The following is a 23,765-nucleotide window of genomic DNA, read 5'->3' as shown; positions in this document are numbered from 1 at the left end:
TATATATATTTATATACAAATATATTAATGACTAATTCTATTGTACAAATAGTATTTTTGTATATCAATATAATAAAAAGAGATTAATCTCTCATTTCGTATAACGTGTAAAAATTTTATCGTTCATGTATAAAATTCTTTATCCATAAATAAAAAAATTAAACGATGAAATAGATTTATAAAAACAGCCCGCGCTTCACGCGGAAAACACACTAGTTAATATATAATAGGAGTGTAGTAGTGGTCTTTGGTTGACATGTGGATCATCATTTGCTTGACAAGTGTATCTCTTAATCTAATGACATCTGGTAATCTAATACAACACAGTAAAATGAGTCAATATGTAGAGTAGTATACCAACCCAGCCCGTTCTCAATGGATATAAATCAAATATTTCAAATTATAGTATAAAAGGTAGTGAAATACTTTCTCACCAATAAACACAGAGCAGTCTAATTTTTTTCAAACCTGCGTAAAAATGTCTGAAGGGTATGATATGCTAATGAATGTCAATGCCAAGATACTTGAATGGAAATTTCAGGTGTATGTTGTTCATATATGGAAAAATTCAAATAGGTACAACCAAAAGGAAGTTAATAGCATAGAGATGGTACTTCAAGATATTAAGGTAAGCTGTTAACTTTATTTACTTCATTTCAGTTCGTTGTTGATAAATGAGATTCTTATAGCAAATGGATTTTTTTCTAGGAAGGAAGGATCTAAGCGTCAATCAATAAAGGTTTATTCAAGAAGTGGAGGGGTTTTTTTTTAGGAGTTTAAAATGTACACTATGAGTAACTTCATAGTTGTGGATAAGATGGAGAAGATTAAAACAACAAGAAATCGGTGGACTTTGAACTTTTCCCACAGAACAGTTGTTATTTGTGTCCAAGTTTTCCTCTTGAACCCTTCTGCTTGAAGCCTATCCCAGAGCTCCTTGCTGTTGAAAAGCTTGATGATTCTCAACTATTGGGTAAGCAACTACTTTGTATGTTTCTTTAGATAGTAACCATCCTTTCCAGTATCATTGATATTATGACTTATTTGGTATCATTCATTATTCGTTAGACATAATCGGGGAGGTTTGTTGGGAAGGAGGACCCAAGGGATATAATCACAAGCAAAGAAAAGGAAACAAAACGTATGGTGGTTGTGATAGCAGACCTAGAGTAAGTTTCTTGAATAAAATAGACAAGTTTTGTGTTGTTTGAAATAGTATACATCAGTTTAATGTGGATTTGTATGGGTTTTGTGTTCGCAGTAACAATAATCTTGATTGTGTATTTGGTGACATGGTCAATCACATACTTTCCCATCTTGAAGATGGCAGGGTTGAACCACTGATAGTGGTGTTGCAGTTCTTTAAACCCAGCCGATGGAATGGTATGAATCAACATGTTAAAATTCCTAACCCACTCCATTAGTAAAAGTGATTTGTTTACTAAAATTGGTATGTGATAAAGCCATGTTTACTAAAGGCAAAACTGATTCTTATTGTTTATGTTTTCAGATAAAGTATCGATTCAGAGCCACTTTGATGTCTCTAAAACTCGAAAAAGGTTAACAGTCAATGTGCTGCTTGCTTGGCAGTGTAAGGTCTAATTCGGTCAGGATTAGTTAGGTCTCTGGTCATGGTGTGCAATCTGGTGCTGCAGAACTGAAACAAGGAGGTGTCATAGTAAAATCAATAGAAGACGCACTCAATTCAACAGTGGTCCAATTAGCTAACACTTTTACTAATAACTAAGTGTATTAGGCATTCACTAAACTCAACAATGATGGTTTGATACTTACACCTTGACTTGGTGCAAAAAGGTCCTATATGGATTGGCGGAACCGTTATCTCTATCAATGCTGGCAACAACGATTAGTTTTACAAATCGTGTAGCAAGTGTCCAAAGAAAGTAGAAACCCCGATTGAAAATCGATATAAATGTTTCAAGTGTGGTCATACACATGGCAGTGCATCCCTTAGGTATGAGACAAGACTTAATTTGGATGCCTCTAATAGATTTCAAAGAATAATGTTTTCAAGTGACATTTCAATGCAATTTAATTAACATTAACTTACTTGCATGAATTGTAAAGAATTGATCCTATTTTATTGGTCTATTGAACTATTTGGCAGGGGAATTTATTAAGAGAAAATCCTTTTTGACAATTGGTATTGCATATTTTATAATAGGTACAAGGTTGAAGTTATGGCCTATGATAGAATAGGAAGTATAACTATGCTAATGTGAGATAGGGAAACAACACAGCTTATAGGGAGGTAAGCTGAACAAATCAAGGATGAAGATGTTTGTTCAGCATATATCCCTTTCAGATATCAAATTTTTGGAATGATTAGTGTGGATTGTGAATTAAATTGAATGATTAGTGTGGATTGATTGAGAAATGCTGGAGGGACAATTGGTATTGATTTGGTTCTAGTTAAATTGATTTAAGATTGAGGATTTTGGAAAATTTTAGGTTTGGTGTTTTGGGGTAAAAAACTGATTTTGACCAACTTCGTCAGACCATAACTTGGCTTATGGACCTTCAAAATTTATAAATGTCTTGAATGAGATTTAGATCCGTGAAGTTTACAACGTTAAAAGAACGGACTAAAAATGATTTTTAACGAAAAAGTTATGTGCATTCGAAGTTGGGTGTATAAAAAACTGATTTCTGCAGACTTAACAGCTTTTTTTGGAAAAACACAAGGCATGCGTACACAAAAATATGCATGCGTACGTGAGAATCCTCTTTATTCAACACACTCGCATATGCATGAGGTGGATGCGTATGCAACTCTGTCAATTTTCACGTTCATGCGTACGCATGAGGCATGCGTACGTGAGAATGGTCAAACTTTGAATGTGTGCGTACACGGTGGTGTCTATGTGTATACGAGCCACCCCCTCTGTTTTGAAAACCCACATTTGCGGAGGGTGCTCGCGTACCCTATTTTGAAAAGGTTGTATTTTTTAGATTTAAACCTATTATCTAGCTTTCCAAACCTCTTTAACCCATATTTAGGATCCGTTAGCGAGTTTTTAAGATTTGGAATAGAGGTGAACATGTTGAATAAGTTAAGTGGATAGTGAGAAGGATTTGCGAAGTGGATAACTAACTAATGAGATGTTGGTAACACTAAATGAAATTTGGCAGAGTTAGAGAAAAAAAAAAGGAGTCAATTTCACGCAGCAAGATGGTGCCAAATTTCATCTAGCTCAAGTTTAGCGCTAGGATCACTATAAAGCTCCAATTTGTTGCGACCATGGTGGCGCCAAATGCTAGGGCTGGGCAAAAAAATTCAAATCTTGGATTTTAAACCCAATCCAAACCAAACCATTTTAAAAAAACCAGTTTTTAAAAAAAATCCAAACCACATTGCATCAATTTTATGGTTTGGTTTTTTAATCCAAACCATTTAACCAACTTAAATCCAGGTCTGGATCCAAATCCGAATTAGGATCCAAATTTGGAAAAACCCTAATTCGGTGAACCAGTTCACAATTCACACCACGCACAAATCAACTGTGGCGTCGTGCTTTTCCTTCAACTGTGGTGTCGCGCTTCTCCTTCAGCGCTTCTCCTTCAACTGTGGCGTCTTCTCCTTCGGCGCTTCTCCTTCGGTCTTCTCCTTTCTCGTTCGCCGTTGTCATTCTTTGGTTTCACCGTCTCCGTTTCGCCAACTTGCCGTCACAGGTGTGGGCTTTCCATTCGCCTCTGCTCGTGCTTCTTGCCAGCGGGTCATAGCGTTAGTACCATTACCTCTGCTTGTTCTTCTTCTAGTGGAATTTTGGGTTGTCGTGTCTGATTTTGCAATTGATTGCATTGTAGATTTTGTTTTTCTACCCAGGAGTACAACAAAGTTTGTGAAACTGAACCAGAACAAGCAGAACAAGCAGTAGCCCCTGTTCTAGTTCTCTGTTTCCAGGATGTGTACCATGTAGTCGTCAATCTAGGGATCGATCAAGCCTTTGTTTTCGGTGTCGTTGCTATCCTTGACTACATTTACGGTGAATCTACTATCTGCCCATCATGAATCCTAATTTGAATTCAAATGTACACTCATGCATTCCTATTTTCTAACACCAAATTACAGATTAAGTATTCTTTTGAATGAGAAGAACATGATCCCATGATGGATTTCTCTTACTTTACTTGTTTATATATTTAATTTGCTACTTTGATTTATATGATGTGAGTAAGTAATATTCTATGTATGGCATGGAGTGAAAGCTTTCTATTTTGATTAGTTAATCTATTTTTAAAGAGTGGCTGAAATGTGAGTGAATATATCTAACTAACTAGAGATACTTTGGTGATGGAGGGATGCTCTACAATCTATAATTCTATATACATGCATGCATTTTTCTCATTCGTTAAAATTAGCATAGTAGTGATCATCACCAAATTTAACTCAATTCAATTTGCTGTGAGACTCATATTGCATGGGGAAAATGCAACAAGTATATAAATTATTGCAAAATTGCTGAAATTGTTATTGAAACTGGGCTGTTTTGATAAGAAACTAGGCTGGGATGTTTTACTTTTATGTGGTTGCTAATTTGTGCTGAGAACCTTGTATGATTTGAATGCAAGTTCATTTTTTCCTTATTATTTTGCTCTTATCTAAGATATTATTTTGCTCTTATCTAAGATATTTCCTTATTATGCAAGTTCAAGTCTTGTCTATACTATATATAATCTTTGTAGCATTCCCTCAAATCTAATCTGACTCGCACTCTATGAGTAGGATTGGTTGAATCTTGTTCTTCGCATGTGAGTGAGTGAGTCTTGATAAATTTGTTGAGAAAGAAGATAAGAGGAATAGTATGATCAAGATTTTGAATTTTCGACACATAATACAGTGGTGACAAGCTAACATTTTAATTATGTGTTTTATGGTTACAATCACAACATATCTCTACCTCAAAAGGATATGTAGATATTTCTTCCCTTGTAGTTGAGCAAGGAGTAAATATCAATTTACCAGGTTAGCTTTTGAACTTTTTCCATTTTAAGGTGATTGTGGACAATCTTTTTATTTTTTGAATGTGTTGTATTGAAGTCAAAATATTGAGTTTGGTTTAAACTTTAAACAACCATCTGCATCAGATAAATTTAGGGCTACTCCCTTACTAGAAGCCATCAAGAATGGACATGAAGACGTACCTACTTTACTAGTTAATGCAGGGGCTACTCTCACTATTGATGATGCCGACAATTTTCTCTGTGTGATGGTTGCTAATTTGTGCTGAGAACCTTGTTTTCCATCCCCTTTTTTTTTAACTCAAGACTATTGAATTTTTTGAAGCTTATTTGAATATTTGTATCTCTCATCCAATCCCATATTTTTGTTTTGTCCCTTTTTTTTGTATTCTTTTTCATTCTCATGTGGCTGGGGAAGAAAAAAAAGTTATATCGAAGCTTTGCTTCTACTTTGAGGGAGTGGCTTTAGTCTTTGGCAGGGAAAGGTTGCTAATAAGACATTTTGTTGCAAAATTTAATATTAATGAATCTATACACTTTAAAATAACTTTAGTATTAATTTTACTTTTAAAAATTATGGTTTGAAAATTGAATTTTTTGTTAAAATATCTGGTTTGAAAATTGAATTTTTAAACACTAGTTTTAAAATTGGATTTTTGGTTGAAAAAACTGATTTTAAAACTGGATTTTCAAAAATTGGTTTTAAAACTGGATTTTATAAAAAAATCAGATTTTAGATTTGGATTTTAAAAAAACTGGATTTAAATTCTAAAATCGGTTTAAAATTGATTTTTTTTCAAACCGGTTTAGAACCGATTTCTCTCTTCAATCTAGTTCTGGTTTGGTTTCATGAACCATAAAACTGGTTTTGAAGTGGATCCAGTTTGGATTTATAAAAATCCAAACCATGCCCACCCCTACCAAATGCCATATCCCGGCGTTTGGCGCCAGGAAGGTTGGAATGCGTGCGTCTTCATATAAACGTGGTGTCAAACTTTACTCAGTTCAAGTTTGGCGCCAATGTGCTGAAAGAGTAAAGCTTCCACGTGAATTACATCAAATCTTTAGGCTTTAATTCAATCTTTTTTTGTGTTTTGAATTAAGAAAATATATTTTTAGGTTTTAAAAATTTTATTTAACATTAATTAGGATTAGATATAAAAAGAGAAGATATCTTAGCCTAGGGTCCCTTCTTCTCTCTTTCGCATTTTACACTTTTCTCTACTAAAATTTTTCTGCACCATGAACAACTAAACCTCCATTGTTAAGGTTAAGAGCTTTCTAAACAAGTAAATAGAACTATATGAGTTTAAACTATAAAAATTAAATCCTAAATTCCATTATGCTTGAAATTTTAAGGGGCTTTATTTTTATTTTGGACTAACAGGGAGGTTTATAAGGTAGTAGGGTCCACTGATGTTGGGTTGGATCCGTATATCATTTGGGTCAATAGTCGAAGCTTATTTCCTGTGGTCTGGGCCTTCATTCTTGGACCTGGATACCTTCATGATTTCATCCATGGAAGAAGTTCTACGAATCATGGATTTTCACAATGGGCCAAACTTCACGGCTTTATTTTTCTTTTCTTTTCTTTTTCATGTTGCTGAGTGGATTTCATCATTAACCATTTAATTTTCATGATATCATAGGCTAAATTTGCGTCTGAGTGAGGAGTGAGGACCGAGGAGATAAAACGAGGCATCAACGCATGCCTAAAGTAGCTTCTCACATTCTTGTGACTTGTGAGTAGTGATACCAAAACAAGTAACAAAGATTCTTTCTCAAACTCACACAGAGACAGGCGCCACGAGCCACTAAGCACAACACCCTTAAATCATCACTGCCACAAAGTTAATCAAAGACTTTTGAGTCTTCTCTCTCTCTCTAGACTCTGGAGTCATGCTTGGGACCCAAACCTCTGCATGCTTTCTTCTTTGTGGAAAGCAACCATCATTGGACTTGGTGCTCTATTTTCCATTAACATCCCCACTTACTCATTCATTAGACCGTCTTTGCCTTAAAACACTTATCTCCATTGCTTCTTTGCTCTTTTCGGTGGCTGCATATAGTGTTGAATGGGATCCTTCATCTCGTTCTTGATTTTCACCTTGTGTTGCTCCTCGTCCTTCTCATTGGTGCATAGCTTCGACAACACTGCGAGCGACTCACTCAATTCATTAGTCCAAGATTTCGCTTTACGATCATTCATCAAACACAGGCACCGCCATCAAACCGGTGCCGTCTACGATGCTCTTCTTCCTCGGAACCTTTCCGGCATGAATGCATCGGTGGTTCGCCTTCGAAGCCGGAGGCTCTGGAGCAAAGGTGCGAACTTCGGTTACTTTAGGATCCCACCAAAAACAGCGTCCATTCCCCATGTGAAGAGGTTAGCCATTGTGTACCAAGACTTTGGCAATTGGTCTTCCCGCTACTACAATTTGTCAGGCTATTCACTGGCCTCTTCTGTTGTTGGATTCATGGTTTTCGATGCATCAAATGTAACGGACACAAATGTGAGGAACCTCACTCTCAACACAATGGGGAAACCCATATCTGTTATATTCCCCAATGTTACTTTCATGGGTGGCGTCATTTCAAGGGCAAGGTGTGTGGCCTTCCTCTCCAATGGAACATTCCATCTTACCGAGATGGGCTCCCATGGCGTGTGTTACTCGAGAGAGCAGGGTCATTTCTCAATTGTTCTGCCTCTGGAGAAGAAGAAGCGGCCATGGTATCTGTGGCTGATTGGCTTTGTGGTTGGGTTTTTCGGGTTGATTGCAGTGGTTTATGTAGGGGTTCTTTGTTTGAGACTTGTGAAGGCTAAAAGAATTCAGGACATGGAAAGACAGGCCAATGAAGATCTGGTTCTTGAAAGTAGATGGGTTGGCAACAGTAAAATGCCTTCTGCAGCTGTCACAAGAACTCAGCCAGTTCTTGAGAGTGGTGTTCAGTAGTTTTTGTTTTTGTTAGTATTGGTTCAATTACTTTACTGCTTTTCTCTTTGATAAACAGGGATCTTCTATTATTATAAGCAATGAAGAAAGCATTTGTATCTTCATCATAACATGAAATTCCGGTTTTCTTTTTATACTAAGATCATACTACCTTGTTATTACTCTCTTCACTGTCTGGCACTATACTTATTTTTCGCCATGATAAACATGTATTCGATCGTCAAGGAATCATCAACGCCTTTCCCCTTCACATGAACCAATTTTTATCTTATCAACCAGTCTCATCTCAAATAATATGTAAACTGTAAGTCATCAAATTTAATAAACTTAGAAAAGGAATGTAAAAACTCCAATTCAGATACTACCTAGCAGAAGAAACAGTCAGAAAAGCAGTCCTTGCCACCTAAAAATTGCCCAAAGAAAAAGTAGCTGAATTTTTTTTTTAAAAAGAATCAATCTTGCCCAAGCATGTGATTTTGGGCAGAAGAAAGCTGAATTTAGACGAGGAGAGGAGCATGTGCACAAGCAGCTCAATTTTTCTATGGAAGCGAATCAAAATAGTCCGAGAATGCAACAATTTTGTGTGTTTATTGGTACAGTGTGGGTCCCAACTCCCAAATATGTATATAATTATATGAATAATATTATACATCCAAGTCTTTTTGTTAACGAAGTCTAACAAAATTAGTCTAATATAACAAAAATCAGTTATAACTAACTTTATTCTAAGTCTTATTGTTTAACTTAGTTGGACTTTGGTTCGTAAAAAGACTTGGATTTGAAACATTATTATAACTATATATACATGAAGAACTTGTTCTTCTATATTGTAAGTTGTAACAAACTACCTGAACAGTACTAACTAACTAACAGACTAAACAGCTAACCAACTTAAATTTAATACATATCTTCATAATAAACACATTCTTAGTCGTTTCTCTTTCAAACATTTATACCTCGTCAATTCAGATATCATGTGGGTGTATATTTATCAAACAGGAATACTAAGATTCAAGCAACTATACTATTCGTTTTAGAAGTGTTTAAGGCACCTAAACAGTAATGCTTTCTTGCTTGGACATTGACAACAACATACTGCACCTGCATTCTACATTAATGATATGATGTTAAAAATGACGACAAAATAAAATAAAGAACGGACGTGATATTAATACTGGGTTGATTTCTGTCTCAGTAATACTTTATCAGCATCAGTGTATATAACTAGTGCCATGTTGATATGATAGAAGTGGGGGCAAAAGCACAAAAGTTGATGATGTATTTAACATGCTTAGATTAACAAAGGTTTATTCTACCATGATATTTAATAGATTGATGACTGATTTTTTGTGTACATATAACATGATTAAATTGTCATCAAAATAGTTTATTGATGTTTCTAAAATGGCAAACAATATGGGGACAACAGTACTGGTCAAAGAAAGATTTTATTTAAAAGACTAACAATAACAATAATAAGTTTGCAGAAGAACCAATGGCACGGTAGATACTAATGTCGAAGACAATCTCAATCCAGAACGGCAGAATATATATATATATATATATATATTCAGGAGCAACGAAACAAAACAACCAAAGTCTTCAAGCAGCAACTTGTCCAAAGAGTAGCTTTCGGATCTGCAATAAGGAGCAAGAATATTTATTAACTGTTGATTAAAAAACAAAGAAAAATAAATTACAGTTGATCTATTTCTATTTGTGTGTGGGGAAAATTTGATGATAGGCTACCACGAGATGTACTGAACATAAGACCTTGAGGAAGACCAAATAACTACCTCAGGAAGCTTCTTGCGGAATACCACATCCAGTCGTGCATCAAGTGTATTTTCACACACAATCTTTCCATCTCGAGAAGCTAACACCACCCCACCAGAGCTGAACACCAAGATATACAATTAGGATCAGGTATATTGAAACTGATATCTCAATATCAAAGTAGAAACATAACTAATACAATTTTACTTTTAGGAACCATCCTCAATAAGCTACAATTATAGAAAAAGTAAAAGCAGGCCTGACGTCAAGAGAAAGAGGGAACAATATGGAAAAGAAGAAAGGACCTGACTGACAGAGCAAGACAGTTATTTGGGATGTTGATTATAAATTGAACATTACCAATAAGGTTCATGGGCATTGTGATGGCTGGGTGCAGGTGGAAGATACACCTGGTTGTCAACAATGATCTCCGGTGGATGAACTTTTGCTTTGTCAGCATACTCCTGTGCAGCTGAGTCCAGTACATTCTCCACCAAGTGCTCATCTTCTTTCCGACATCTCAATAAGACAGAAGGTTCTTTCAGCCGTAGCAAACTCTGTCACATTCACATACAGTGCTTATATTATATTTGCACTCGGCATACTTGCATCTATTAAGTATCCAATAACATAACATTGGATTGGAATATGTAAATAAGCAGGACATGGAATTTAAGCTAACCTGAACAATGAGTTCTTTCAGAAGGTTTCTATACTCATGATGATTGCGACTCACACTTAAAAGCTCCTTGGATGCAGAATCTTTCATGGAACTAACCACATCATCTTGAGCTTGAAGAACTTTGATCCGAGAAGCATTCAGCTGCATTGAGTACTCACTGCAACAAAAATATTGTGCCACATCTTAAACCATCCCAACTAGCACTAATTTTACAAGTCAGAATAATGGCAATACTGCAGGATAGAGTACATTAGAACCCCAAACAAATTGCGCCACCAAAACTAAAACCCTCAATCTCGCCAATTTTGCTACAATTTCTCTCCTTCATATATTGTCAGCAATAGCCTCGAATTCAAGTAACTAGCCCCCCAAAACAAAAATTAAAACAAACCTCTAGCTGTATTATTGAACAAGATCAAAATGGAGGTAATGTTAATTATTGATGTCACTGAATAGCAAGACAAGGATCTACTATGGGCATAAATCAAGCTTTAGCAGTAATCAATATGGTTAAGCATGGTGGAATCATAATGCAAATATCCTTAATTAATGTGTTAACATATAAATTAGGGCGAGAATTGCTCTCCAGAATTGAATAGATAATGACAAGAGACGAAAAAATCATAGGGATCGAGAGAAAAAAGAAAGAGAGGGTAAAAGTTATGGGTAGTTAGTTACATCTTCTTGCGAACTTCGACTTGCTTCTGTTTGCGCTCGTACTCTTGCCTGATCTTCTTCTTCTCTGCTTCAACTAACTGCAGCTTCTCGATGTTGAATTCCTGCAAGGGAAGAAAAGGAGTGAAAATTGCGATCGAGTAGGAAAAGCAGAGAAAGAAGCAGAAGTAGGGTTTTGAGGCGGTTACTTCTTCGGCGGAGACAGAGATCTCGTTGGCTTTCTCCTCAGCTTCCTGACGGATGAAGCGGACCATCTGCTGGATTTGCTTGGAGACATCTGCGTCGTTCATTTTCGCTCACAAGTCACAACCTACTCGATGCTTCTTCCAATTCTATTGATACGCTCTCTCCTTATGTCTTATCCTTCCTTCTTAATAATTGGGACACCCTCTCCTTCTCTTTTTAACTCCCTACTATTCCAATCACAATCTTCTATACACTTCAACAACTCAACTTATCAATCCCTCTAAAATAGTAATATTCAAGTTTGGGCGGATTGGAAATCCACGCACACATTTTAAGTATTTTCTCAACAAAATTATTTTTGTTTTTTACTCTTTGTGTGCTGTGTGGATATAATTTTACAAAAACCTTTTTTATTTTCATTTTTCTTAAAGTGGTTTTTGTTTTCTCTGGGTTTAAAATGTAATTCATTGTTAAATACTTCTTTTTCTTTTTTTCCTCCGGGTCTTGGTAGTTATGTTGAAGCCGTTGGGATTGGAAATTTACGTCTCCGAGCATTTCAATCTATTGCACTTGCTAGGGGGCTACGGTGATCAGAGGCATATCTCCAATGCTTGGAGTGATAACAACGGAGACCGAGTTTAAAGCCTAAACAAAAAAGGCTTCCTTTCATTTTTCGCAATGAAGAATGCATTTGTGATTAGACCATAGTACCTTTTTCGGTTTTTCCTCACTAGTATCTAGCATAGTAGTATTAGACTATTAGAAAAGAGATTGAGATCGATACTATTATATTATATTTAGTGTCAGTAATTTAGTATTATATTTAGTTTAAGATAAACATAAAAATTAAAGAGTAGTTTTAAAATTTAAAAAGTTAAATAAAAATATTTTTAAAAAAAGAATGTTATTAAAATTTCAGTCCTTAAAATTTTTAGTATATATATATTCTTATTTTTTAAAGATATCGATGAGACTGAAATTTTGTATTTGGACTAAAATTTTAATTCCAAATTTTAATCACGAAACATAATACTATTTTATCTTTTAATTCTCTAAAAAGGGTGAATACCTATTTTAGTCGTTGATAATTTTTTCGAAGAATTACGACGTCCCAAGAAAAAAAAAATCATTTCGACCCTTGATAATTAACTTTGTGAGACTGGTTAGTCTCTCTATCAGCTATCTCTCTCCAAAACATACTTATGTGACTACTAATACTAATATATTTTTCATTTAATTTTTATAAGTAAACAAATTTAAAAATTACTAATATTTCTTAGTTTTATACAATAAATTTAGTTAATAAATTTGAAAAAGATAACCAAAAAAATTAAAAAAAAAACTAACAATTACTCTTAAAGTAACAAGACTACTAATAAAAAAGAATTTGTTAATTTTAGTTGGCTCTTAACGAATAAATCAATAGTTTAATATGCTATGTAAACTTATTCCGTTAATAGAGAGAAAAAATATTGACAGAAAGAACAAATAATTTTACAAAAATAAAGTTTAAGAACCGAAAATGATATTTTTTTTTTATTTAGAATATCGTTATCTTTTGAGATAATTATGAGACCATAGTTTAAAGTTTTTTATCTAAAATCCTACCTAAAGATCTCTGGGGCTTATGGTTTTTGGTCATTAGAACACTGGTCTTCAACAACACCAAACTTGTTTTTGGACAGAAACATCACCAAAACTTTTGAACTACCATATTAATTGATTTGGGCTTCCCCTATGAGACCCGGTTATTCTTAACATTTGTTTTATAATATAAGCCCATTACCAAGAAGTTACTTAATTGTGGCAAAATGAAAATCGCTAATATCGGACCTCCAAACAAATTTTGTACAGTGAAAATAAGCGGTAAACTATTGAAATGGTATTTGAAAAATTTTGCTTCCACAAAAATTACTTTAAAATATGTGAATAACAAATTAGTTTTAGAAGATTATTAAAGTTGATAAAAAATGACCAAACGTAAGCTATCTATAAATAAAAAATGTTAACTAATGAAAAAGCTGAAATGATAAATTTTGATGAGGATTTAGGACTTGCTTGGGTGTTATTTTTGAAAATTTTTTTTTTAAATAATATTTTTTTTAAAAGATTTTTTATAAAAATAAAAATAATTTTATGTTTAGATATCTCATGTAAAAATATCTTTTTATCTATCAATTATGTTTGGATAAAATAAGATAAAAATATTTTTTTATTCATTTATTATGTGAAAAACATCTTTTTTTTTTTTTAAAAAGATCTTTTAAAAAAAGATGTAAATAGTAACTTCTCAAAAAAGATGTTTTTTTTTTAATTTTTCTAGTGTTTTTATTTTTATTATTCAAAATTTGTTAAACACACAAAAATAAAAAAAAATATTTTTTTATTAAAAAAATATTTTTTATGGATCGAAAAGCAAACACTTAATTATGTAACATTATTAATTATGCTTAAAAAGAAAAAAGAATTTACCAAATCAATTTCTTGAAAACCCTAATTTAGTACCCTTTTCTCTCTGCATATTCAAATCTTTTGCCTTACTAGTTACTACTACCACCACTAATTCCATCCTCAACTCCCTCCTCTTCCCACTCTGCTCCTCTTTAGCGAAAACATAGTATTAAAACGAGATGGTTAGCTTCTTGCATTCACATTATTATCTGCATATATATGCCTAACCTTTATGTAATAGATATAACTCTGGAATTGGTTGGGTGTATGTTGTTCAAAACTAGCAATGACGAAGCTGTGATTTGGAAATAACCTTTTGGAGATATTTGCAAAAATATTTTCTCCATACATCTATGAAAAAATCCAGTTATCATTTTGGAAACGATGGCTTATACACATAAGCAAATTAAGAATAGAACTCTTAAATTTGATTTCAAAAACTGATACTTCATACTCATCAACTTTCATCATAGGAATAATTTGGTGGTTTGGCTTCATTACACAAGCTAAGAAGCATAGAATGAGATACAATAATGTTTACAAGTTTGGAATAATAATAGATAAATAGGTGTGCCTAGGAGAACACGAAGCGATGGATGATTACAGATTTACAGCTCCAATGGGTGTGATGGGAGGTGGTGGACTGGTGGTGCTGAGGCAGAGAAAATCGAAAATGCAGAGTGAAAGAGAGAAGGGTATCCAAGTTAGGGTTTTCAATAAATTGAATGGTAGATTTTTTATTTTTAAACATAGTTAATAATGCTACATAATTAAATACTTATCAAAGTTTGTCATTTCAATTCTCCTTTTCTGTTAGTCAGCTAAGTAATTTTGGTTAACACAAACGGTTTCAGTTAATTTTAATCATTGTTATTAAATTTATTAATTCTTTAGAGACTAATTTATTTTTTTACATTTTTTTAGATTATTTTTGTTAATTTAAATTTTTTAAGTATTGTCATCGTCTCAAGTGGTTTGGACATGTAAAAAAAAGACCGACAGAATATAGTCAAGAGGGTGAATGAAATGGAAAATTGACGAAAGGCAGAAAAAGACCTAAGAAGATCATTCATGAGGTGGCCGTGGTCAAACGAAATCTACATGTAAATAACACATGATAGAGTTTAATAACATATTCATATAGTCAATTCCACTTAATAGGACAAGACTTTATTATTATTATTATTGTTGTCATTTTTAATAATTTATTCTTAAAATAAATAAATAATAAACAGTATTTTTATTAGCAGCTCTTTATAATAAAAAAAATTAATTAAAAGGTATATTTAATTAAATTATTTAACATAATATATGTTTATGTGTTAATTATTATTTTTATACAAGATATAAATAATTACTTTATAAACAAAAATACTATTTATATAAAAAATGATATCATATATTTATGTATAAATATATATATATATATATATATATATATATATATATATAATATAATTTATTTTTAATATATATTTTATACTGGTAATTAATTTTGATATATACCTAATATTAGTTGCTTTATGAAATACACAAACGATAAGTTCGATTCCAAACTGCTGGTAGATTTGGGTCATATTCGTTAATGCAGCATGTATGTATTATATGTGTGATATACAAATATCATGAACTAAACATATTTTTTCTTAACAGTTTGTTATTGCAAAGTTATTTGGAACCCTTGGCACAAAATAACCAAGGCATTAGTTGCTTGGAATAGGGATGACAAAAAATTTCACTAGAAGGGGTATTGGGAGATAATTTATCATGGGAACAAAAACGAAAATCTGTGAAGTCTCTGCCGGATATCCTCGATTTTATTTATATAAAATCCTAAAATCAGAATTTTAGTTGTTATTAGTTTTGTTAATTTTGGATGCAGACAATATTATCATAAAAATGAGATAAATAATATATGAATAATTTTATATATTTAAAATAATTTAACTTTAATTAAAATAATATAGATGAACTTTGTATTTTAACTTTATGTTATGTATTTTCATGAATAAATTATAAATTTTTATCTTTTAAGCTAGATTATATTTAATTATATTATATTATGTTTATTATTTATATTTTTTTGAAAACTTTTAAAATAAAATTCAGTTAGTACCAACAAACATTTACAGAGATTCGTCTTCCCTACAAATATTAATATATAAATGAGGATTCGTAATAAAAAAAAATAAAAAAAATTTTCTTAACAAAAATAGAAGATAAAGAAGAAGTATCTATTTCAAAAAAAAAAAAAAAAAAACTTTATTGACATCTACCTGAATTGTATGTATATCCGTTTTTCATCTTAATATAAAATTGTTCGAAAATAGTAAATGCTTAACACTTCAATCTTGTAGATTAGTGTTATTTACTTTAATTTAAAATTTAATTGATAAAGTAAATGGTTATAACTTACAAGTAAGATTTTGTTACAAGATTCCCTTTTTTAATTAAAAGAGTAAAGATCTAATTCGGTTCTTATCCATTTTTATGAAGGAGAAAGTGATTCTTATAAAAAAAAAATACTTCGACTTTCAATCTTTTTATTTTGAGACAATATGATCATTTTGTTAAAAAATTTATTAAATAATAATAAAAATTAGTTTTGTGGGAGTTTAATTTGTATTTTGTGGGATTTTAAATCCCACAAAAGTCTTTTCAACAATATAACCAATTATTACTACTACTATCATTATCTTTTTCATCCTCATTATTATCACTTCTACCTCTATTATTTTTATTGTGTAACCATACTTTATCATTATCATTATCTCCTATATCGTCATCAACACCAATACCAATATTATTAACATTAAAGTTCTCTTCTTTCATTTTTTATTCGATGTTATTTTTTTCTATTAAAAGGTATTGTACTATAATTACTTTTTTTTGTGGCATCATTTTTATCAATAGTTTTTCTTCACTTAACCACTATTGATGAAAGGATTTTTTAAAAATAAAATTATTAATAGTTTGTAAAAGTTTAAAATCTCCACAAAATATAAATAAAACCTCAACAAAATTAATTTTTATTATTATTTAATGAATTTCTTAACAGAAAGACTATATTGTCCTAAAATAAAAAAGTTGAGGGTCAAATTATTTTTTTTTTGGACAAAGATCATTTTATCTTTCGTAAAAATAGAGAAAGACCGAATTAGATGTTTAATCTAATTAAAATGGTTACAAGAATTCATATAAGATCTCAAAGCATAAAGACAAAAGGTGAAGGTGAGCTACCAAAATCCTAGTATATGTCATGGAGGGAGGGAGAGGGAAGTAGGTACAATACAACAGGTGTGTGGAATATGTCACCACGACATTACACTGCTACCATCTAAGCATATATAGGCACAGACGTATAACGGTAACCCAGCCTACTTCAATATTCCCCACCAAATTAGGCATATATCAAACTATCAAATTAGGCATATATCTTGTATTATTATTTGTATTCCAACACCTTTCCTCCGTCTCTTGCAACATTCTTTTTTGTTTTTTAGATAGGAAATTCGAACTCGTAATTTTTTAATTGAGTATGGAGAGATTATGTCATTTGAGCTATTACTTATTGATATCTCTTGCAATATTTTTATTACTAAAATGTTATGCTTCTGATTGTATCACTCTGATAACAAAGACATTATAACAATATTCATATATTTAATAATAAAATAAAAAATTTTTAAAACTTAAATTCAATAAATTATTTTTTAAAAATTGAAAATACTTTTTTTTTATAAAAATTATTGATTTAAAATTCTTATAAATATGACGTGAATGTTAATTTTGGATAAGTAAATATGGTGTTTTTAAAATTATTCATAAGACAAATGAATATCACTATTTTTGCAATTCATTATTTTATTTATACATATTTTTTTATGACAATTCTAAATCTCTTTGGTGAGACCGTATGGTTAGCTTCTCATCCTCTACAGTCTTATCTTCAGAAAATGGAAGAAAAAAATTATAAAGAATTTATTGTATTTTTGTTTATACGATGTTGTTGTATTAGCCTATTTAATTTATTATTTTTTTTCTCACCATTAATATAATACTTTTGTAAAGAGGGATATAAGTCATAATTATAATGTTTGTACATTATTATTATTATTATTATTATTATTATTATTATTATTATTATTATTATATATGAAGTGATGTGATTGATTTGTATGTATGTACGTACGTTTTTATAAGAAAAAGTATTTTTGATTAAAAAAAAAAAGTTTATCCGAATTCGAGTTTTAAAAGGCTCCTATCTTATTATTAAATATATGGATGTTGTCTTATCTTTGTTATTAGAGTGGTACAACCGAAAATGTGACATTCTAATAGTAAAATTGTTACATCTTCACTCACCACACAATAACTACTCATGGCTCTCCTTCAACCTAACTAGGGCACGGATTCGATACCCAGGAGACGTTTGTGTACCGAAACGCTAAAAATTTGTTTGACACACCGATGAGCCATAAAGTACCAAATAAAAATATTTGTTTTTTCGAGTCTTTTTTGGCAATTCTTTATAAAATAAAGAGTCAGTTTTTTAATTTTTTAAGTGAATATATTTAACTTAATTATTAAAGTTAGTTATACTCAGAATTTAATTAACTATTACTATCGCTTCTCTCTTCTTCCAGGTTCTCTTCTTCCCTTTTCTCTACCGTCGGAAACACCGCCCCTTCCATTATTTCTCTGTTCACTGATAACGACTGAAACCTCCCCACCGCCTCTCCTACTCGCTCTGTCGTCACGCTGCCAACTCCTTTCCCCTACTCAATCATGGTGGCTTTGGCTGCGTCTTATCCGGCACGTCCGATTCAGGCCGCAGCCGCTGCTGCCACTCTTCTAGGCCGTGAGGAGGAAGAAACAGAAACAGCAGGGCTCCTCCTACGGTGGATCCACGAATTTTCAGGAGCAGGTGTTCTCGAACGGCGACGTTTACCAGGGACAGATAAGGAAGGGGAAGTGTTGGGGAGTGGAGTTCATTATTATAGTATGAGTGGAAGGTATGAAGGGGATTGGGTGGATGGGAAGTATGAGGGTTTTGGGGTAGAGACATGGCAAGAGGGAGCAGGTATAAAGGGCAGTTTAAGATGGGATTGAGGCACGGTTTCGGAGTTTATAGATTCTACACTGGGGATGTTTATGCCAGGGAGTGGTCGAGTGGGCAGAGCCATGGCTGTGGAGTTCATACTTGTGATGATGGGAGCAAGTATGTTGGGGAGTTCAAGTGGGAGATTAAGCATGGTCTTGGACACTACCATTTTAGGAAATTTCTTGAAGGAGTTGAAGGTGTCTTTAACATAACAGGAGATACTTAATTCTAATTAATTTAAATTAACATATTTCTAATATTTTGATATAAACCCACATATATTTTTGATATAACAACAATAACCATCAAAAAAATAATATTTTTAAAGTAATTCTCCTGACATAAAAATTGCAAAAAATTATTAGCTAGCCAATCACATCAAATTATATTTAGAATGATTTTGACCGTTAGACTAAAAGATATAAAAGATCTAACGACTTCTCAATAAAAAAACGCACCAATAAGCTAAATAAGTTTTCGCGTTTCAGTGCCCAAAAGAAGGCCGACGTACCGAATTCGTGCCCACCTAACTAACTAACAAGTACTAAAGTCTCTCCATATACACAGTTCAATACTAGAATTAGAAACCATCCATATTATTTTGGAAAATATGCAAAACCTAATTCATGACTGGTACCTAAAAATGTGTGAAATTGATTGCTAGCCACTGTTACAAAAATTTAAGCTTACCTGATATTTCTTATTTGTAAGGCTTTAACACTTCAAAATTTGCTAAATCGATCCAAAATTTACGCATCTCTTTAGGCACTTCCCCATTCTCATTAGATGCAACACCAAGTCATCATAAATAAGCTGATTTCTAATGCAACCCAAAAAAAAAAAAAAAAAAAAACTGATCAATTTGATACTCATTATCAGTTTACCAAAATCAATCGCGATTATTCCGATCTTAATAAACATACATGATATTGTCCATAAAAAAAGTTCTCGTTATAAAAAGAAAAAAAAATAAAAATTAAAGCTTTGTCAACATTTATTATTACTTGTACTAACCGCCGTTAGGGATTATAAATAAGTTAGGAGAAAATAATGCACTGCAACCAAAAAATTACAAAGCAATTAATCTATCCTTATTATTATACGAAGAATCGTCATCAATTGATCGATAAACATTCTCATCTCCGACCAAAGCTTTCTATGGACATTGATCAGTGTGTTTTTAAGGGGTTGCTGTGATAGCCATCGAAGAGGACAGAGGCAGTTCCAAACTTTAACGTTGGTTGTTGGACGAAAAAGACATGCATTTCTTCTATCTCCTTATCTTGTTTTAGTTTCTTCTGATATTGTTTTCATGAATCAAGATTCACAAACGATATGAAAATTAAGCGCAAATAATTAAGTAGGGACGTATAAATACGAGATTTCCATATTATTAAGAGATGTCGTCAACACTCAACAGGGTGGGGCCGGGGGTTGTCCGTTGCCTTCCTGCTACCTGTCCCTGTCTGATTTCCACTTTAAAGGAATATTGTGTCTCGTTTTTATTTCTTGCATTCACTACAACATTTTGAATTTATAGCCACAATTTTTTTTTGTTACGGTATGTGACAAAAAAAAAAAAATTATGGCCACAGTTTTTACAAAAAGAATGGTCTTTTAGAAAAGGATGGTCTAAAAAGGTTTATAGTTATAGTTTTGAGAGTGATTTAAAGGGGTTTATGATCACGGTATTTTACAGTGACCAAAAAAGATCTATGGTCACGATTTTTCAAAAAAAGATGACCTAAAAGGGTCAATGGTCACGGTTTTAGGAGTGACCTAAAGGGGTTTATGGTCACATTTTTTTACAGTGATAAAAAATGGACTATGGTCACGATTTTTCAAAAAAAGAGTGACCTAAAAGGGTCTATGATCACTGTTTTTAGGGGTGACCTAAAGGGATCTATGGTAACAGTTTTGGAGGTGACCTAAAAAAGTCTATGGTCACGATTTTTCGAAAGGGTGACCTAAAATGGTCTATGGTCACGGTTTTAGAGAGTGACCTAAAGGTATCTATGGTCACAGTTTTGGGAGGTGACCAGAAAGAACCTATGGTCACGGTTATTAAGGGTGGCCTAAAGTGATCTATGGTCACGTTTTTTTTATTTTTTTTAAATTCATTTTTTCATTTTTTTTAATTATCCCTTCCCAAACGCGGCGTTTCCCCTCCCTCCCAAAATCCCCATTCCCTTGTAACTTAGAAAAAAAGAACCCTAGCTAGCCAAAAGCCTTGTGTATGTTAGTTGTTGTGCCGTTTCGATCTTCTTCTTCTTCTTCTACCTCCTTCCGAGCTCAACTCATCAGTCCCTCTTCATTGCGCCATTTTCCTTCCTCTCAGCCCTCACCATCGCCGAGCTCAACTCAGTCTCTCTTCAATGTGTCGTTTCCCTTCCTCCCAGCCCCTACCATCACCGAAGGCAGAAACCCTACCATCGCCGAGCTCCTTTGAGTAATTTTGTCTCGCTGCGTGCTTCTTGTCACCGCGAGCTCACCAGTAGAAGCATTGCTATTCGAAGCAAAATACCCTGCTCAGTCTTATTCCAAGAGCAAGTCTGATTATGTAAAGAATATTATTTCAAAAATAGGGTTCTAGAAGAATAGAAGCACTCTCCGAGCTCACTCTGTCATCGCTGTTCATCTCTCACCATCTCTCCAGTAGGCCAAGGCTTCTTTAGTTTCATCTCTTTTTTTAATTAATTTTTAAGATTCCGAGTTTGTGTTCTGAGTTTGGAATTAGATTATTTATTTAATTTGTTGAATGATGATGTGATTTTGAATTCAATTTAATTTGGATTATGAGTTTAAAATTGGAATCAACTTAGTTGTTATTACTGATGTATTTAATGTGGGAGAAGGAGGGGTTGCTATTTTTTAAGAAGGAAAATGCATCATCACATTATATGTTAGGGTTAGGCCACTCAGTTAATCTAAACAGTATTGATCCAACACGTGTTGTCCAGATCTCATGGCAACCAAGGTCAGGTACTTTCTACTCTCTACAACTTTTTCTCCACTTGAAGCATTCTCATTTTTTCATGCCTTAGGTATTCAGTAAATCTCTTTGCTTTTATTTCTTTTTGTTATTATTTTAAATGCATTTGAATGATCTATTTTGTTATATTTTAATTTCTATGCAGTATGCACTAATCCAATTGGGTGCTGGTACATAGATTAAAGTGGTTTCTTTTGTCTAATGACAGCTCTTGATTGAATGCTAATGCATAGAAACTAAACTTATTTTATTATGTGCTCTAATTCGTTTAATTATTAAACTTTGATGATATTATATCTGTTACTACAGAGTCTTTCTATATAGAGAGTTCTTGTCTGCCAAGGAGTACGACTACCTTATTGAATTGAATTGAACTTTGTTTTGTGTTGCGATTATATGTTTTTTGGTTTGAGGATTTCTATCATTCAATCCTTTATATGATATATTAAGTTAATAAAAATCTTACTGAAAATACTTCTAATGATAAATTATGTATAAGTTATTATGTAAAATTAATTATAATTACGTGTTTGTATGTTTAATTATTAGCAAATTAGCTACAAATACAAAATCACATTTATACAAGACTTAATTAGCTGGTAATATATAGAATCTAGAAACATAATATAACAAAACAAATAATAGATATCAAACTAAAACCACTTATTATTGATATCAACTAACTGCTATACTCTCTTAGCTGTCAAGCCTGTCATGACAGCTTTCGCCTTTAAGTGTGTAATTATTGTTGGTGAACAAGTTGCTTTGGCTGCAATTATTTTAGGCTGCAGCTGGATCAAATTGATCAAGTAAGGGTTTTAAAGGTTTCAATTTTGTTTTACGGCTCTAGCTATATTTTATATGGGTGTGTTGTAATATATTTTTGTGATTGTATATCGGTGTTGACTTGATCTAGAACACTAACTAGATATGTATTGGATGATGATTAGTTTTTGTCTAAATAATTTCAGCCAATGATAAGGATATAAGAATTCCTCTTAACAAGTTATATATATGTGAGAATGTTAAAATTTTTTTGTTAGTCTTCTCTCTCAATCTGCCAACAAGAACTTATCATTTTTAAGATGTATTATTATATAAAAAATTATTATATGAAATGGTAAAATTCTGAATTTTGTTTTTTGTATACAGGATAATTTTTTTTGTGCTGGTAAAGACAACAAGAGTTGACTAGTTACTGTGGCACCATTTATAACTTCATATGGCATCTCAAAATGATGGAACTAAGTAGTAAGTATACTTGTCATATAAAATAATTTGATCTTCCATTTATTTAGGTAGTAAGTGGATATATGCTAGCTAGATTGTCAGTATAATTGACCTATTAGATCATGTTTAGTAAGTTCAGATATTTATATTATTAGGTTTAATCATATTCCGTCAAAAGATTGGATGGATTCACCAAGATTTGATATAAACGGTGTTAATAACTTTTTAGAGTTTTCTTTTTTAATTGGACAACCGGTTGGAAAAGAAATCCAGTGTCTGTGTGCAAAGTGTGGAAACACTTACTGGCGTGAACGAGATGACATATATGAGCATCTCATTTGCTACGGGTTTGTCAAAGGTTATAAAAGATGGATCAATTATAGAGAACCAAAAATCCCAACCATTGTAGGACGTGACATGGATGATCGAGGCGGCCTTGATGATATTGACAGGTTGCTGTGTCATGCATTTGAAGATATGACAAATCTTAAAGAGGGGAACAACGGAATGAATGAAGATGCGAAGAGATTTTATAAGTTGGTCGATGAAGCAGGTCAAGAATTATATCCGAATTGTACTACTGGATTTTCAGGATTATCGTTTATCATTCGTCTCTTCCACTTAAAGTGTCTACATGGCTGGAGTAACACATCTTTTACCTCCTTATTGGAGTTATTGAAAGAAGTTATACCTGATTTGAACATTCCTACTTTTTTTAATAAAGCTAAGAAT

The 23,765-nt window shown here is 32.5% G+C and overlaps 2 protein-coding genes across 2 annotated transcripts; one reads left to right on the top strand and one right to left on the bottom strand.

The window, feature by feature from the left end:
• The first annotated feature begins 7,058 nt into the window (after nucleotides 1–7,058).
• Nucleotides 7,059–7,937, top strand: LOC112735197 (uncharacterized). Its single transcript, XM_025784765.1, has one exon. The coding sequence runs from the start codon at nucleotides 7,059–7,061 to the stop codon at nucleotides 7,935–7,937; it is 879 nt and encodes a 292-aa protein (XP_025640550.1).
• Nucleotides 7,938–9,233: 1,296 nt separating this feature from the next.
• On the bottom strand, nucleotides 9,234–11,919 carry LOC112732504 (V-type proton ATPase subunit E). Its single transcript, XM_025781250.3, has 6 exons — nucleotides 11,259–11,919; nucleotides 11,074–11,174; nucleotides 10,396–10,552; nucleotides 10,074–10,270; nucleotides 9,734–9,833; nucleotides 9,234–9,575 (listed from the first exon to the last, which is right to left on the bottom strand). Exons 1-6 carry the CDS (start codon nucleotides 11,358–11,360, stop codon nucleotides 9,540–9,542), a joined length of 693 nt encoding a protein of 230 aa, XP_025637035.1. The 5' UTR covers nucleotides 11,361–11,919; the 3' UTR covers nucleotides 9,234–9,539.
• Between the last annotated feature and the right edge of the window lie 11,846 nt (nucleotides 11,920–23,765).

This window comes from Arachis hypogaea, chromosome 13 (assembly GCF_003086295.3).
Source record: "Arachis hypogaea cultivar Tifrunner chromosome 13, arahy.Tifrunner.gnm2.J5K5, whole genome shotgun sequence".
NCBI lineage: Eukaryota > Viridiplantae > Streptophyta > Magnoliopsida > Fabales > Fabaceae > Arachis > Arachis hypogaea.
This window is presented reverse-complemented; position numbering and strand designations above follow the sequence as displayed.